The 16,755-nt window shown below is 37.2% G+C and overlaps 1 protein-coding gene across 1 annotated transcript in view; it reads right to left on the bottom strand.

Annotated features, from left to right (window-relative positions):
• Positions 1 to 16,755, bottom strand: part of cables2b (Cdk5 and Abl enzyme substrate 2b) — a 61,205-nt gene that overhangs the window by 15,305 nt on the left and 29,145 nt on the right. Inside the window, exons 2-5 of the mRNA XM_039735537.1 lie at positions 15,873 to 15,965; positions 12,798 to 12,875; positions 5,710 to 5,818; positions 5,118 to 5,277 (exon numbers count right to left, since the gene is read on the bottom strand). Of these exons, the coding sequence (XP_039591471.1) occupies positions 5,118 to 5,277; positions 5,710 to 5,818; positions 12,798 to 12,875; positions 15,873 to 15,965 (440 nt within the window). The remainder of the gene's footprint in view (positions 1 to 5,117; positions 5,278 to 5,709; positions 5,819 to 12,797; positions 12,876 to 15,872; positions 15,966 to 16,755) is intronic.

Below are 16,755 nucleotides of genomic sequence, written 5' to 3'. Positions count from 1 at the left end.
GGAGACGAGACGTGATGTTCTCGGAAGACATTTCGATGTCACGCAAGACAATACAGTGAGACAAAAGGACAGCTGCTGTACAGGCTTTTAAATGATTGACACACATCACAACAAGCAGAATAAGCAGCTCGCCGGCAGCAGCAGCAAGCCAGCAGATCCGACCGCATCTCCTTAGCGTGTGTTCAGACCTCGGCCTTCACAGTGTGAGTGGCAGAGACACAAAGCGGCAAAAAGACAGCTGCTGTACAGGCATTTAAATGATCGACGTGCAGCACGACAAGCAGAACACGCAGCTCACTAGCAGCAGCAGCAAGACAGCAGCTGATCTGACCGCAAAACCTTAGTGTGCATTCAGAAATAAAAAATGAATGAAATGATAAAATAATCTCTTTAAATTGTATATCTGGTTAACCAAACCCAGGAGTTGGTGAGGAAAGCGAGCAGGGGGCAGAGCCCCCTAGTATATCTATACATCTATACATATATATATATATATATATATATATATATATATATATATATATATATGTATATATATATATATATATATATATATATATATATATATATGTATATATATATATGTATGTATATATATATATATATATATATATATATATATATATATATATATATATATATATATATATATATATATATACAGTGGAGGAAATAATTATTTGACCCCTCACTGATTTTGTAAGTTTGTCCAATGACAAAGAAATGAAAAGTCTCAGAACAGTATCATTTCAATGGTAGGTTTATTTCAACAGTGGCAGATTGCACATCCAAAAGGAAAATCGAAAAATAACTTTAAATAAAAGATAGAAATTGATTTGCATTTCATTGAGGGAAATAAGTTTTGAACCCCTACCAACCATTAAGAGTTCTGGCTCCCACAGAGTGGTTAGACACTTCTACTCAATTAGTCACCCTCATTAAGGACACCTGTCTTAACTAGTCACCTGTATAAAAGACACCTGTCCACAGAATCAATCAATCAAGCAGACTCCACACTCTACAACATGGGAAAGACCAAAGAGCTGTCCAAGGATGTCAGAGACAAAATTGTAGACCTGCACAAGGCTGGAATGGGCTACAAAACCATTAGCAAGAAGCTGGGAGAGAAGGTGACAACTGTTGGTGCGATTGTTCGAAAATGGAAGGAGCACAAAATGACCATCAATCGACCTCGCTCTGGGGCTCCACGCAAGATCTCACCTCGTGGGGTGTCAATGGTTCTGAGAAAGGTGAAAAGAATCCTAGAACTACACGGGAGGAGTTAGTTAATGACCTCAAATTAGCAGGGACCACAGTCACCAAGAAAACCATTGGAAACACATTACACGCAATGGATTAAAATCCTGCAGGGCTCGCAAGGTCCCCTGCTCAAGAAGGCACATGTGCAGGCCCGTCTGAAGTTTGCCAATGAACACCTGAATGATTCAGAGAGTGACTGGGAGAAGGTGCTGTGGTCTGATGAGACCAAAATAGAGCTCTTTGGCATTAACTCAACTCGCTGTGTTTGGAGGAAGAAAAATGCTGCCTATGACCCCAAAACACCGTCCCCACCGTCAAGCATGGGGGTGGAAACATTTTGCTTTGGGGTGTTTTTCTGCTAAGGGCACAGGACAACTTAATCGCATTAACGGAAAATGGACGGAGCCATGTATCGTGAAATCCTGAGCGACAATCTCCTTCCCTCTGCCAGGAAACTGAAAATGGGTCGTGGATGGGTGTTCCAGCACGACAATGACCCAAAACATACAGCAAAGGCAACAAAGGAGTGGCTCAAGAAGAAGCACATTAAGGTCATGGAGTGGCCTAGTCAGTCTCCGGACCTTAATCCAATAGAAAACCTATGGAGGGAGCTCAAGCTCAGAGTAGCACAGATACAGCCTCGAAACCTTAGGGATTTAGAGATGATCTGCAAAGAGGAGTGGACCAACATTCCTCCTAAAATGTGCAAACTTGGTCATCAATTACAAGAAACGTTTGACCTCTGTGCTTGCAAACAAGGGTTTTTCCACTAAGTATTAAGTCTTTTTTGTTAGAGGGTTCAAAACTTATTTCCCTCAATGAAATGCAAATCAATTTCTATCTTTTATTTAAAGTTATTTTTCGATTTTCCTTTTGATGTGCAATCTGCCACTGTTGAAATAAACCTACCATTGAAATGATACTGTTCTGAGACTTTTCATTTCTTTGTCATTGGACAAACTTACAAAATCAGTGAGGGGTCAAATAATTATTTCCTCCACTTGTATGTATATATATATGTATATATATATGATATATATATATATATATATATATAGAGTATATATATATATATACACAGTGGTGTGAAAAACTATTTGCCCCCTTCCTGATTTCTTATTCTTTTGCATGTTTGTCACACAAAATGTTTCTGATCATCAAACACATTTAACCATTAGTCAAATATAACACAAGTAAACACAAAATGCAGTTTTTAAATGATGGTTTTATTATTTAGGGAGAAAAAATCCAAACCTACATGGCCCTGTGTGAAAAAGTAATTGCCCCTTGTTAAAAATAACCTAACTGTGGTGTATCACACCTGAGTTCAATTTCCGTAGCCACCCCAGGCCTGATTACTGCCACACCTGTTTCAATCAAGAAATCACTTAAATAGGAGCTGCCTGACACAGAGAAGTAGACCAAAAGCACCTCAAAAGCTAGACATCATGCCAAGATCCAAAGAAATTCAGGAACAAATGAGAACAGAAGTAATTGAGATCTATCAGTCTGGTAAAGGTTATAAAGCCATTTCTAAAGCTTTGGGACTCCAGCGAACCACAGTGAGAGCCATTATCCACAAATGGCAAAAACATGGAACAGTGATGAACCTTCCCAGGAGTGGCGGCCGACCAAAATTACCCCAAGAGCGCAGAGGCGACTCATCCGAGAGGTCACAAAAGACCCCAGGACAACGTCTGAAGAACTGCAGGCCTCACTTGCCTCAATTAAGGTCAGTGTTCACAACTCCACCATAAGAAAGAGACTGGGCAAAAATGGCCTGCATGGCAGATTTCCAAGGCGCAAACCACTGTTAAGCAAAAGAACATTAGGGCTCGTCTCAATTTTGCTAAGAAACATCTCAATGATTGCCAAGACTTTTGGGAAAATACCTTGTGGACTGATGAGACAAAAGTTGAACTTTTGGAAGGCAAATGTCCCGTTACATCTGGCGTAAAAGGAACACAGCATTTCAGAAAAAGAACATCATACCAACAGTAAAATATGGTGGTGGTAGTGTGATGGTCTGGGGTTGTTTTGCTGCTTCAGGACTTGGAAGGCTTGCTGTGATAGATGGAACCATGAATTCTAAGGTCTACCAAAAAATCCTGAAGGAGAATGTCCGGCCATCTGTTCGACAACTCAAGCTGAAGCGATCTTGGGTGCTGCAACAGGACAATGACCCAAAACACACCAGCAAATCCACCTCTGAATGGTTGAAGAAAAACAAAATGAAGACTTTGGGTGGCCTAGTCAAAGTCCTGACCTGAATCCAATTGAGATGCTATGGCATGACCTTAAAAAGGCGGTTCATGCTAGAAAACCCTCAAATAAAGCTGAATTACAACAATTCTGCAAAATGAGTGGGCCAAAATTCCTCCAGAGCTGTAAAAGACTCATTGCAAGTTATCGCAAATGCTTGATTGCAGTTATTGCTGCTAAGGGTGGCCCAACCAGTTATAAGGTTCAGGGGGCAATTACTTTTTCACACAGGGCCATGTAGGTTTGGATTTTTTCTCCCTAAATAATAAAACCATCATTTAAAAACTTATATATATATATATGTATACAGTAATCCCTCCTCGATCGCGGGGGTTGCGTTCCAGAACCCCCCACGATAGACGAAAATCCGCAAAGTAGAAACCATATGTTTGTGTAGTTATTTTTATATATTTTAAGCCCTTATAAAGTCTCCCACACTGTTAACATTATTAGAGCCCTCTAGACATGAAATAACACCCTTAGGTCAAAAGTTTAAACTGTCCTCCATGACAAGACAGAGATGACAGTTCTTTCTCACAATTAAAAGAATGCAAATAGATCTTCTTCTCTTCAGCAGCAGAGAATTTCAGAGGGAGAGAGAGAGAGAGAGCTCGCAAAGAAAAGCAAACAATCAAAAAATCAATACTTGTGCTTTTAAGTTTGCCACAGCATTTTTAGAGGAGCGTCAGTATCTTCTAAGCAAACAGCCCCTCTGCTCACATCTCCTCCGTCAGGCGCAGAGAACGAGAGAGAGAGCGAGATTAAAGCAAACAATCAAAAAATCAATATGTGTGCTTTTGTGCTTTTAAATATGCCGAGCACCGCAATAAAGCGGCATTTTTTTAGAGGAGCGTCAGTATCTTTTAAGCAAACAGCACCTCTGCTCACAGCCCCTCCGTCAGGCGCAGGGAATGTTAGAGAGGGTGAGAGAGAGGCAGAGACAAGCAAACAATCAAGCTCCGCGCAGGATGCATATCTTATAGCATTGAGGAGTTTTAGTTAATATGTAATACATGCTCTGATTGGGTAGCTTTTAAGCCATCTGCCAATAGCGTCCCTTGTATGAAATCAACAGGGCAAACAAACTGAGGAAGCGTGTAGCATAAATTAAAAGACCCATTGTCCGCAGAAATCTACGAACCAGCGAAAAATCTGTGATATATATTTAGATGTGCTTACATTTAAAATCCGCGATAGAGTGAAACTGCGAAAGTCAAAGCGATATAGCAAGGATTACTGTATATATATATATATATATATATATATATATATGTATATATATATATATATATATATATATACATATATATATATATATATATATATATATATATATATATATATATATATATATATATGTAATTTCTACAAACATAATTTAAGAAACATATTAAATCTAAACATAGTCAAGTCAAATCAAGTTGAGGAGCATGCACTGGTACAGTGCATTGCCGCACCCACTACACAAAGAAAAAACGTGGGATCCTAGTTTGCAACCCCCCAGGCAGATGCATAGTCCAGTTCCACCCTCCGGAATATAAAGAAGGAAATATAAAAAAATAAAACAAATTAACTTAAAATCAAGGTTTTTGTACCTGGTTCTGATGCCACAACTGTACTACTAAATCGTGCAGAAGTAAAATTTCGTGCTGTACTTGTTCTAGGTGTTTGAATTGTCACGGTGGGCTCAGATGATGGTGTCTTCTGCTTGACTAATGCATTTGTTGGATACAGAAATCTGGCATATGAAACAGTCTGTCAAAGCAAAAAAAATGTTTTAACATAATTTAAACCAATGTCTGATTCAAACCAGATTCTTCATCTTAATATCGTAAAGGCAAAGTAACTTTTATCAAAAAATATGGACTACACATGGATATTACCTAGGTTATTGAACCAGAAATTCTGGAGTTATGTGGAAACTGTGTCACCATTACATGTGGTAGTAAAGCAAAATATCCAAATTAAAAAAAAAAAGGGAAAAAAAGGCAAAAATATAACCTAATAAATATTTACATCAAATTGAACAGACATTACTATAGAACAAAAGAGCAGAAAATATGGTTCTGAGTTTTGAAACAGGTAAGATCAAGAGATGTATTATTTCAAAATATAAAAATACATAATCTACAAATATTGTGGCTTTTTAATAGAAAAATGACTGAAATAACCTTCCAGCCTTTTTACCTTTCCATCTGCACCAAGCTCTACTCCTTCAAGACTTGGAACCATTTCTAGGTTGGAAAGTGTGCCACCAGAAGAATGTCGTTGTCTCTGTCCATCCAGTGTGGGGTCACTGCAAAAAGAGTACAATCAAAAGCAGTTACAAATATTGACCTACATAAAAATGTTCATATTATGTGTACATAGTACAAGGGATGTTCAAAAAGTTTCAGCACTTTTTTTTCTAAACTCTATTTATTAAGAATTTCAAAAACAAATTACGAGCACGTTTCTACATAGTCACCTTAGGGTGCGATGCAATTTTCCCAGCATCATACCAACTTTTCAATGCACAATTACTACTCCTCCCACCTTCACCATTTCCAACGAAAATATAAAAGTGCAGAAACTTTTTAAATGTCCCTTAAATATACTACAGTATATACATGTATGTACTGTAAATCTGAGATATACACATGCAGACTGTCCAAGACCAAAAATACAAACTGACATCTTCATTTACAGTTAACAGCCATTTCACACTTGCAGTATACCAATGAAAGAAGTTTGATAACTGTATACCTGTTTATGAATGGCACAGTATGTGATTAGTTACATAACTGATATACAAGACATTTACACACATTTAAATAAAAACTGCTCAAACAAAGTTAGAGATTTAAGTATTTTAAAATTTAAATAAAGTATAAATTTAAATATCATTTTTTAGGAATTTGATGTACTATAATAAAAACATTTAAGAAAACAAACCTGAAACTCTTCCCTGCTACAGCCTTTAAGTTGAAAGAAACATTATCTCCAATTTCTTCCCCAAGGAAACTTCTCAAAACCTACAATGTAATTTCCTCTTAAAAAAACACACACACACACACACACACACAATTCCTTCCCCTGCTTCCAAGTCAAGGTCAAAGTGCTTGGCTTTCCTTTGAAACACACTCCTAAATTGGCAATGGGAAAATTGTGTGCCCCCACCCCCTTTGAAATCTGGCCAAATCATGAATATACTGTTTGAAAGACAAAAATATACTTTGGCAGCCTAAAAATTGTATCTGTCCATAGCAATAAAGAACAAGGAGCAAAAAGTGAATAAAATGGCAATCCCAAAACTAACAAATCTGTGAGAGGTTTAGGATAAATGGCTGGTACATATATTACATAAAAAATGAATCATTTTTAATATATTTGTTTCTTTTATAAGAAATATTTATGTTTAATAGCTGTTAATAAAACTTGCTAAAAAAAACGGGGTTTTACTTTGTGGACAGTAGGAGGTGCAACTGAGCCCCAAACCCCAAACACAAGTGCACCAAGACAGTCTCAGGTTCAAAACATTTATTGTTTTATTCAAGAAATGCCATTAATAGGCTTCTCTTCAGTGAACACAATATACAATTGAATGCTTTCTCTTTACACTCTTCACTTATCCCATGCAGCCTTGTCCACCTCCTTCCAACTCTGAACAACTTCCTATGTGGACCAGCTTATCTTATGGCAGACCAAAGAGAACCTCTGGTGCCACAGTACTGGATGACGGTAGCACTTCCAGGGGGAAGTCCAACAAAGTCCCTGACCAGGCTGTTCTTCCAAAGTACATAACCCAGAATGCCCTGCTGGTGTCCATACTGGGTCTATGTCAGGGGGACACTGTCATCTATCATATTGGGGAGGAACAGCTCTTGCAGGTATTCTTCCCCTGACCATCCATTATTCTTTTATGCTGACTTGTATAATAACCAAAAAACACCCTGACTTGGTTAGGACTCCAAGGTTTATCCCTCACCCCAGTCAAGATGCCGGTCCATCCAACAGGGCATATACAACATGCATGTCAAACTCACTACCATTGGTTGGCCGCTTCGACTACCATATGTGCGTCAGTGGGCCGCACTGTAACAAATACTATTATACTATTATACAAAGTTACTGTAGCTTTCTTTCCAATACCGAAAACGTTAAAAAATTTAACACTTTAAGTTTCAAATTTAAAGAAAAGCAATTTATTTCCATACAATCTCCATACAACAGCGTACAATTAGAGTCAGCCTCTTAGCTAGGTCCTCATATAGGAGTCTTACAGTCTGAGATCCATTTCTTTTGTCCCAGCACTTGGCATTTCTTGTTAGTAACCAGTTCATCAATATCAGGCTTGAAATCTTGTGCAGATGCAACTATTATGAGGGATGAAAGGTGCTCGACAGTAAGTCTTGAGCGATGTGGGGTTTTGGCAGCTTTCATTAACAAAAACAATTGCTCACAAAGGTAAGTGCTTCTGAACAAAGACAGTACTCTCGATGCCAACTTACAGATCTGTACATACAAGGGTGGCAGGTAAGCATACAAGGGTGGCAGGTAAGCATACAAGCCTGGCACACCAACATCGTTGTATTTTGTCTTCAGAATAGAATCTGACTGCAGTTCAATCAGCTCCATTTGGATATTCTCAGGTGCATTCTCAACGTTGTAAGAGTATGGTGACGTAAACAGTGCAAAGTCCTGTTCATGTGAACTGAAATCACGAAAACGCTCATTGAATTCATTGCTCAGCAATTCAAGTTGGAAAACAAATCCTCCACAAATCTAATTTTACTTTATTAGGTTTACTTCAAAGTTTATATTGTAAAATACAGTGGAACCACGGTTTGCGAGCATAATTCTTTCCGGAAACGTACTCGCAATGCAAAGCACTCGTATATCAAAGCGAATTTCCCCATAACAAATAATGGAAACTCAACACAACACAAAACTATTCATATAAAAATGATTAATACAAAATATAAAGTAAAAATACATAAAACAAATGAACCTGCACGTTACCTTTGAAAAGAATCATGGCTGGTGTGAGTGAGTTTCTAAACTCTTGTGGGATTCCACCCAACGGGACAACATGCGGAAGAGCGTCCCAAAGTAATCGTAGTCTCCCAGCGCTGTATCAGTTCACCGTAAAAGTGAATCCGAAAAAGATCGCAGACATGCTATAAGCGCATGCCTTCAAAGGGTGATACAAGGAACATAAATGCGCAGGGCATAGTATTACTTGGCCACTAAGCTGGGCATGACCCTGCCTAAATGCTGTGTCTGTGAACAGCAGAGTGGCAGATCCTGCTACAATAAATAACCGTGCTGTTCCTGTTTCAAGCTGAATAAAGCTGGTGTCGCTAAAGTACTGAGACTCAGCTTCGTGTTTTGGGGTGCAAGATGGGGACTCGTACGTCACAGCACACACACACACACAGTCACAATGCCGTAGTACACAGTATACGCTTGTACGGATGTTGACCATATCAGTGAGGCACACCGAATGACACTTGCCCACAATCCCACAGCAATAGAGAGAACCACCATCAGCTCAGTTGTGATCACGTGACGCTCGGCAGACAAAGCGTATACGTGCTACTCGTATTGCAAGACCTCGCTCGTTTATCAAGTCAAAATTAATTTTAAAAATCTTAGCTCGTCCTGCAAAACACTCGTAAACCAAGTTACTCTCAATCCAAGGTTCCACTGTAAGCCTATATGCAAAAAGCCCCCTGACCTACACTAATTTTACAAACTCAAAATCACAAAAATTTGTTAATAAACAACTCACCAACTTTGTGCGTCCACTTCAGATCTTCAGCTGTTGTCTGCACTAACTGTTTGTTACAATACTAGCACAAAATAAACAAGAGCAAAAAAATGTGAAAATATGTGAGCTATTACTGGCATGCTGCAGCCTAGCATTTCAATTGCAACATTGCGGCTCATTAACTTTGGTCATGGCTCAGTGTGTGGGGGGGTTGTGTCATGCATAGGGTATCAAGGAGCGGATGATGCAGCTGCAACTATACTAGCAGATGATGTTTCCAGTACCGTAATGTCATGGGAAAACGCACTTTTGTCAGAAGGCGGAAGTAAGAAAAGTCAATAAGTAATGTCAAAGATGCATAATGATTCAATCACAAATGATAGTATTTATTTTGTAAAAGTTTAGTGCTAAATAGGATCTGTCAGCGCTTCAACTCATACACTGTACCAAAAAAAGTTTTTTTTTTCTTATTGTACCTTCTACAAGAATTTGGACTCTAAAGAATTTTCACTCCAACAAATAATAATCTCTACTAATACTCTCAAGCTGACTTTTATAGTCAACAGCTTCTTCTCCTTTATGGTTTACTATGACTGAATTATAATACTGTGTGCTTCATTTAAAAAAAAAACAAAAAAAAAAAAAACTACCATTTTCAAGTTACTCCATTTTTAGTGAAAATCATGCAGCAGTTACTCATAATCAAGCAAAATCATCAATATAATATTTTCTAGCCTCTTAAATAAACACCACCCCACCACATACAGAATCAAATGGCTACAACTACCGATATCTTTAGTCATTTATATCCTGCTCCAGTGGTCAATGTCAGGTCAATACTGGATTACAGATTACCAAGAATATCCCTCAAGCCTTTGGACACGTCACATCTGTTGATTAAATAGTTGATTAAAATAAAATGAAAAAGTGCTGTTTAATAACTAGTAAAATATTCTAATTTTATAAAAAAAGTTAATCTTTGGTATTAGCTGGCAGTGTCAGTAGATATTACTAAAAAATGTAGACATATAATTCCTATAATTTATGATGTGTCCTTTTCAATTTTTTTTTAATTAGTTTTGCAATTACTCTTTATTTTACAGCTGTCTAGATTTAATACTGCAAATCCTGTGTGATGGTAAATCCTCTTTGTACGATCTATAAACTGTTTATGAAGGCCAGGATAACTTTTCTGTGACAGATTTAATACTGTAGGCTTTTTGGCACCACAAAACAAATTTACTTTGCAAGTGTTCTAATGTGTAACAGGTAACAACAATATAAATACTGAGATTGTAAGAATAAACTCTTCTCTGAATAAAATACATAGTGTCTTTTCTCTGTTGCATAGATGCTTAGACTATGGTTTGCATGTTGTCTAAATTTGGGCCATGCAGGGTTTGAAATTCACAATAGTACTCAATATGAAATAGTCATATACGGTTTTGTGGTTTGTCTTACAATACATCAGATCGGATAGTTTATGCAAATCACCTATATCAGGAATTCCTCAAGTAGGACCTAACCCCCGTGATGAGTGCTGGCGGTGGATTATCCAAGAGGATGGGGATGAGTGTCGGTGGCAACTCTCCATGGGGGAACAAGATGACTGTTGGGAGCAAATTTGGGTCTTGAAAGCATGAAAAGTGTAACATTGGGTCACGAGAAAATAAAGTTTAAGAACAACTGTTCTATTACATTAAAATTAAAAATTCTCACTCTCTGACACTACAATGACATTTACTAATTGACGTGTCTGTGAAAGTTTTTCTAAACTGAGAGTCTTTCCGTCATTTGCACACATAATCTTTGTCAAGGCAAAATAATTCAAAATAATATTTTGTTTAGTTAAATGCTGATGATCTGTAATTTAAACCATACCTGTATGTGTTAATTATCTCAAGGACACTTTAAAGTACAATTAAAGGAAAATTACTTATTATAAATGAACAATGTAGAAACACTAAAAGCATTTATCAGTGCTCAAAATTTCAAAGCAAATACATGCCAAAATCAAAAGAACAGACGTGACAGAATGTTACACATTTATTTCAAGTGAATCTAAATAAGAAAAATGTGTATGGCTCTCTAGACTTGACAATGAAAACTCTGCACTGAATTAAAGATGTCTACTGGCCTTGACTTAAATTAACAAACAGCTACTGATCCATCCAACCAACCATCTTCTAAACCCGTTATATCTATAGTAGAGTCACGGGGAAGCTGGAGCCTTTCTCAGCACCCACAAGGCAGAAACAGGGCAAACTGCTACTGATATCTCATCCAAAAAACATTTCAAATGAGTGATGTTGTCAGGTGGATGACAGACAGGATTCCAACAATCAGATGACTGGGGTCATAACATTTTGTGAAGAGAGCAGAGATGACAAGACATTTGAATAGAAATTAAGGAATGCAAAGGCACATGTACATACTGTATATGCATACACACATAACATTTTTTTTCAGGAGTACCCAGTACAAAACTCTCTCTCATTCAAACAAACTCTATTTAAAGCAATCAGTTAACCTAACCTGCACATACATATCTATGTGATGTGACAGAATACCTTGCAAAAACACATAGAAACCATGTACACTCCACATGGAAGGTTACTAAACAGTTTGATCCCAGGGCTCTTGAGCTTTGAGGCAGCAGCACTAACCACTGTATCTCTGAGCTACCTATACATATTTCAGCATACACAGGGCACAAGGCAGGAACAAACCCCGAGCAGGGCGCCAGCCCACCACAGGACACACACACACACCAAGCACACACCAGGGACAATTTAGAAACGCCAATGCACCGAAAAGGACATTTGTTCAATGTGAAGAAATACATTCAGGCTGAGAATAGAAGTTTGATAGTCTCAGGTTTTGAAAATTAGTTATAACTTAAAATGCTCCCAAAAGGGCTATCGTTGTTGTATGTCATAGTGAATTTGCATGCAAACTGTAATGACATCAGTGTGAAATGATAAGAAGGTAGTGAGTATCTCTGAATAGTTTTATTGAAATGACAGCAAAATTCAAAATACGCCTATAACTACCCTGAATATCTAAGATTATTGTTGTTGCTATTATTTGTTTAATTTTAAGAACTGCCATCAAATATGTCTATCAGGACATGCACAAAGTTCTTTAAAACACACTATAAAACTATGGATTTATAGAAAGATGCAATTAAAGTGAAGAGAAAAATTGGAAAACGGAAAACAAACGTACATCCATATCTGTTCAATGGAAGGCCTCTTGGTTGGAAAGGGTAAATAATTAATGTCACAATCAAAACTTTACTTATTACAGAGAATGCTGCATAAAATGAAACAATCAATTCCAGTTTTTACTATAGGGTACATCCCACTGTCAAGTTCTAAACTTCGTAAAAATGTATAGGTACACTTAATAAAGAAAAATAAAAACAGAAAATGCAATGTTCACATGGAACATATTATAAATACAGTTCTGCAACATTAAAATGAAGAAACTTTGTTAACATTAAGCATACATTTTGCCTTACCTGAAATATAAGCTCTCTCCATAAGGTAGCACTGAAAATGCAGCACAGAGAGACCTTTTGGCACAGATGAGAACAATCCTAAAAGCAGTAAAAAAACAAAAAATAAATGTAGAAAATGAAAGAGTAAACACAAATTTTAGCCAATATAATTTATTCTGCAAAGTAAAATAAACATTGGATACAATAAAGCAAGTAATACTTTTTGATCTATGCACAGTATAAACACATCTGTCTGTAACCGATTATTAAAATGGCTGATTTGTAACTTATTATAAATGGCCATTATAGCCACTAAATTAATATTACCAAAAGTTTAACAAATCAGAGACACAAATAAGTTAATACATTTTACTGCTAAAAAGCAGCGAGACATTTTGTGTCACCCTTATTATTATTATTGTAATTATCTGATTGTCTACCTTTATTCCAGGTACCTTGAATCAGTGGTCCCCAACCTTTTCATGAGCATGGACCGGTTTCATTCCATACACAGTTCCGTGGACCGGACCAAACCGGGGGGGATAGATAATATAGGTGTAACAAAACACATTGAAGTGTGTGCTGTTGTGCAGTGGTCCCCAACCTTTTTTGCGCCATGAACCAGTTTCATGTAGAACAATATTTTCAACAGACCGGTATCGAAACAGCTAAAAACAAAGTGCGTAAAAATACAACTCACCATCCCGCAGAATTAGTGGGATTCCTGAGTTTGTTTCCCTCTTATGAGCTGGTCCTATCTGGGGGTAATGGGAGACAATGTCACCCGAAGTGTGTTACTTATGTCTAATCTACTCCATAATTTGGTTTTGGTCGATGTCACTGCAGAAAATCCCACTTCACAAAGATAGGTTGTTGGAAACGGAAGCCATGCATTCAGTGCTTTTTCGGCGATCTCTGGAAATTCTGCCTTGATCTTAATCCAAAACGCCGGCAGAGTTGTTGCTTGAAACATACTTTTAGGCCACTATCATTTGCAATCTCTAGCAGCTGATTTTCTTCTTGCACGGACAGGCTCAATTCATCTGGTTTGTTCACAAATGGGTCACGTATCCATTCTTTCCAAGTTCGGGGGTCTTTTGTGGTTGGAAAGTACCCCTCGAACTCTTTTAAAAGCAGAGACAGGTGGTCGTTCATGAGCTGTGATAATTTTGAATCGGGCTCAGTTTCTTCCAAAACCCCTGCTAATATTTGAAACATGTCAAATATCTATCTGTTCACTCGGTGTCCCCACAATACAAGTTTGGCTTTGAATGCAGCTACTTTGTCTGCCAACTTGAAGACAGTTGTCATTTTCCCCTGAAGTGACAGATTGAGTTCATTAAGCAGACTGAATATGCCGCACAAGTAAGCGAGTTTTGCGACCCAGTTCATGTCACTGAAATGTTCTGCGAGATGTGGCTTATTTTTTTTGAAAGAAATCTCCGCAGTGGCTCTCGTAACTCAAAAACTCTGGCCAACGATCTCCCTTTAGATAGCCATCTTACTTCTGTGTGTAAGAGAAGGTGTTTGTACTCTGCATCCATCTCATCACAAAGCTGCTTGAACAGATGCGAGTTTAGGGCATTTGCTTTGATGTAATTAATGACTTTAATGACATCGTTCAATACGCTGTTAAGTTAAGGTAACATTTTTCAGCAACCCCTGTGAATGACACAGTGCGTAGACTCACATTCAGGTGCAACCTCCTTAACCCGAGCAATTAAACCAGAAATCCGTCCAGTCATGCCAGCAGCTCCGTCCGTGCATATGCGGACACAAAAAGACCAATCCAGCTTTCCTGATATGTAATCATTTAAAGATATGAATAGTTCTGAGCCAGTGGTGGTGCTTGGAATTGACAGTGCACATAACAGTCCTCATACACATCCTCCTGATATATATATATCGCACATAAACATGTAGTATTGCCTTGTTGTCAATATCAGTTGACTCATCAACCTGAATTGCATGCCAAGGTGACTTATTAGTCACGAATAATAGTGACTTATATTAAAATACGTTAGATTTTTGTGCTGGCTTATATGCTGCACAATTTACCTTAAAGCAGAGCAGTACAATGTTTATCCATGCTCTGTATTATGATTAGTATATTATTTCTCTTGGATTCAGGTCTTATTTACCTTAATGAGAAATGTCTGTTGCTCTCATTATAATATTTTTACAATTACAAATGTTTACAAAGTAAATCCTTTAGGCCATTTTGAAATATTTGCACTGTTCAATCTCAATGCTTACACTTTGATCTCAGTAATACTTGCACTGGTGATTTCAAAGTTTTTGTATTGTTTTTACTTGAATGCTTCAGTTTTAAGTAAATAAATAAGGCATGCTTTCCTTAAATATATTGTTTACATTAATCTCATTAGTAAGCAAAAGTTACTATCCTATTAATATGAGCAAGCTGGAGCTAGCGCAATATGATTTTTAAAATCACATTTTTTAAAGGATGCAAAATATTTTCTACTTATTGCTATTAAAAAAATCCCATAAAATATTGAGATATAATTTTTTGCCAATATTGCAAATCCCTACTGCTTCCTCTTTGTGGAGCTCAAAGCTGAGCCCAATCTGAAGACTGAGAAGCAGACATTACTTCAAGAACGGAACTTCAGCATCTAAACTCTTGTGCTGGAAACAGTAATGCTTAGCCCTATGAAGAAGAAAAAGCATAGCACACCAGACAAAGGACCACATTGTAAAGAGAAAGAGTGTACTGCACTCATCACAAGAAGAATCCTCCACTGGAACCTGAAGCAGCAAGAAAAGCAACATCCCCATTCAACACTGGACATTACCTTTAAAGACTTGGTATTATAAAAGTTTCCATGCCAAGATAATGAGTAAACAACCAGTTACCAATTAATTAATTAATCTTACTTCCTACAGTATAGTATAATTATTTTATTATTAAAATTTTGCAGCCTGAGCACAGGCAGTTTAAATTGCTTGCTCAGGGTCAAGACAGGAGACTGAAGCAGCAATCTTGAACTTTCAAGTCCAGTTCCTTCACCACTACACATCTCCCAGAATAACTATGAATTTAGGGCACAGGGAAGAAAAAAAATGCATAGATACCTGCTACTTCTGATGTCATATTGCCGCATATTCTTGATAAAATGTACTTTCTTTAGACCCCTTGGATGCGAAGATGCTGACAAGTTTCGACATCTAAACAAAAGTACAGTAAAGGGTATAATGAGACAAAAAGAAAAGATTCATTTATAAACTATGCAAACCAGACTGGAAAGCATTAAATGATGATTTTCCATTACATGAAGTCAAATTTAATAATACAGTTTCCAAATTAAAACAATAAAATTGACAAGAAATTAAACATAAGAATTTTGATTCCCTCACAGAATGAACTGTGCATTCATATATTCTAATCTTACTGTCCTAAAAAAAACTCAGATATTTTTAATTTACAAAGTGCAGACTCAAAGTGCTCTCACTAGTTTACTAGTAAATTACAATTACAAGCTTTAAAAAGTACTTAATGCACACACACATAAATATTAATTTAGGTTAAACACATAGTAAAACAATGAATTTTCAAAATGACAGTCATAAAAGGACCTTAACAATACTGTATATAAAATTAGAAGAAGAAAACCTTTATGTGATTGTATCAGTAAAATGAAATTGTAAAAGCTGATATTATTATTGAGAGATTTTGTTATAGAGATATGATCCACCATGTAAAGATGTAAGATTACTTTAAAACCAGCCTATTCAAATGGCGGCCCGCAACCACATGCGGCCCAAAAGCAACCTGGTCCAGCCTGTGGTCCCATCAGAAACAGAGAAAAAGCAAGAAAGACACATTTTGCAAGCCTTCAAAAATTCCTACATTAATTCCTACAGTAGTACAGACTAAGAATGCAACACTCAGCATAGCCTAGCATTTTTCCGCTACATTGTGTGTCTGGAAGTGGTGGTAGAATGTCTTTGATTCAAT

Source organism: Polypterus senegalus, chromosome 14, assembly GCF_016835505.1.
Source record: "Polypterus senegalus isolate Bchr_013 chromosome 14, ASM1683550v1, whole genome shotgun sequence".
Taxonomy (NCBI): domain Eukaryota; kingdom Metazoa; phylum Chordata; class Cladistia; order Polypteriformes; family Polypteridae; genus Polypterus; species Polypterus senegalus.
This window is presented reverse-complemented; position numbering and strand designations above follow the sequence as displayed.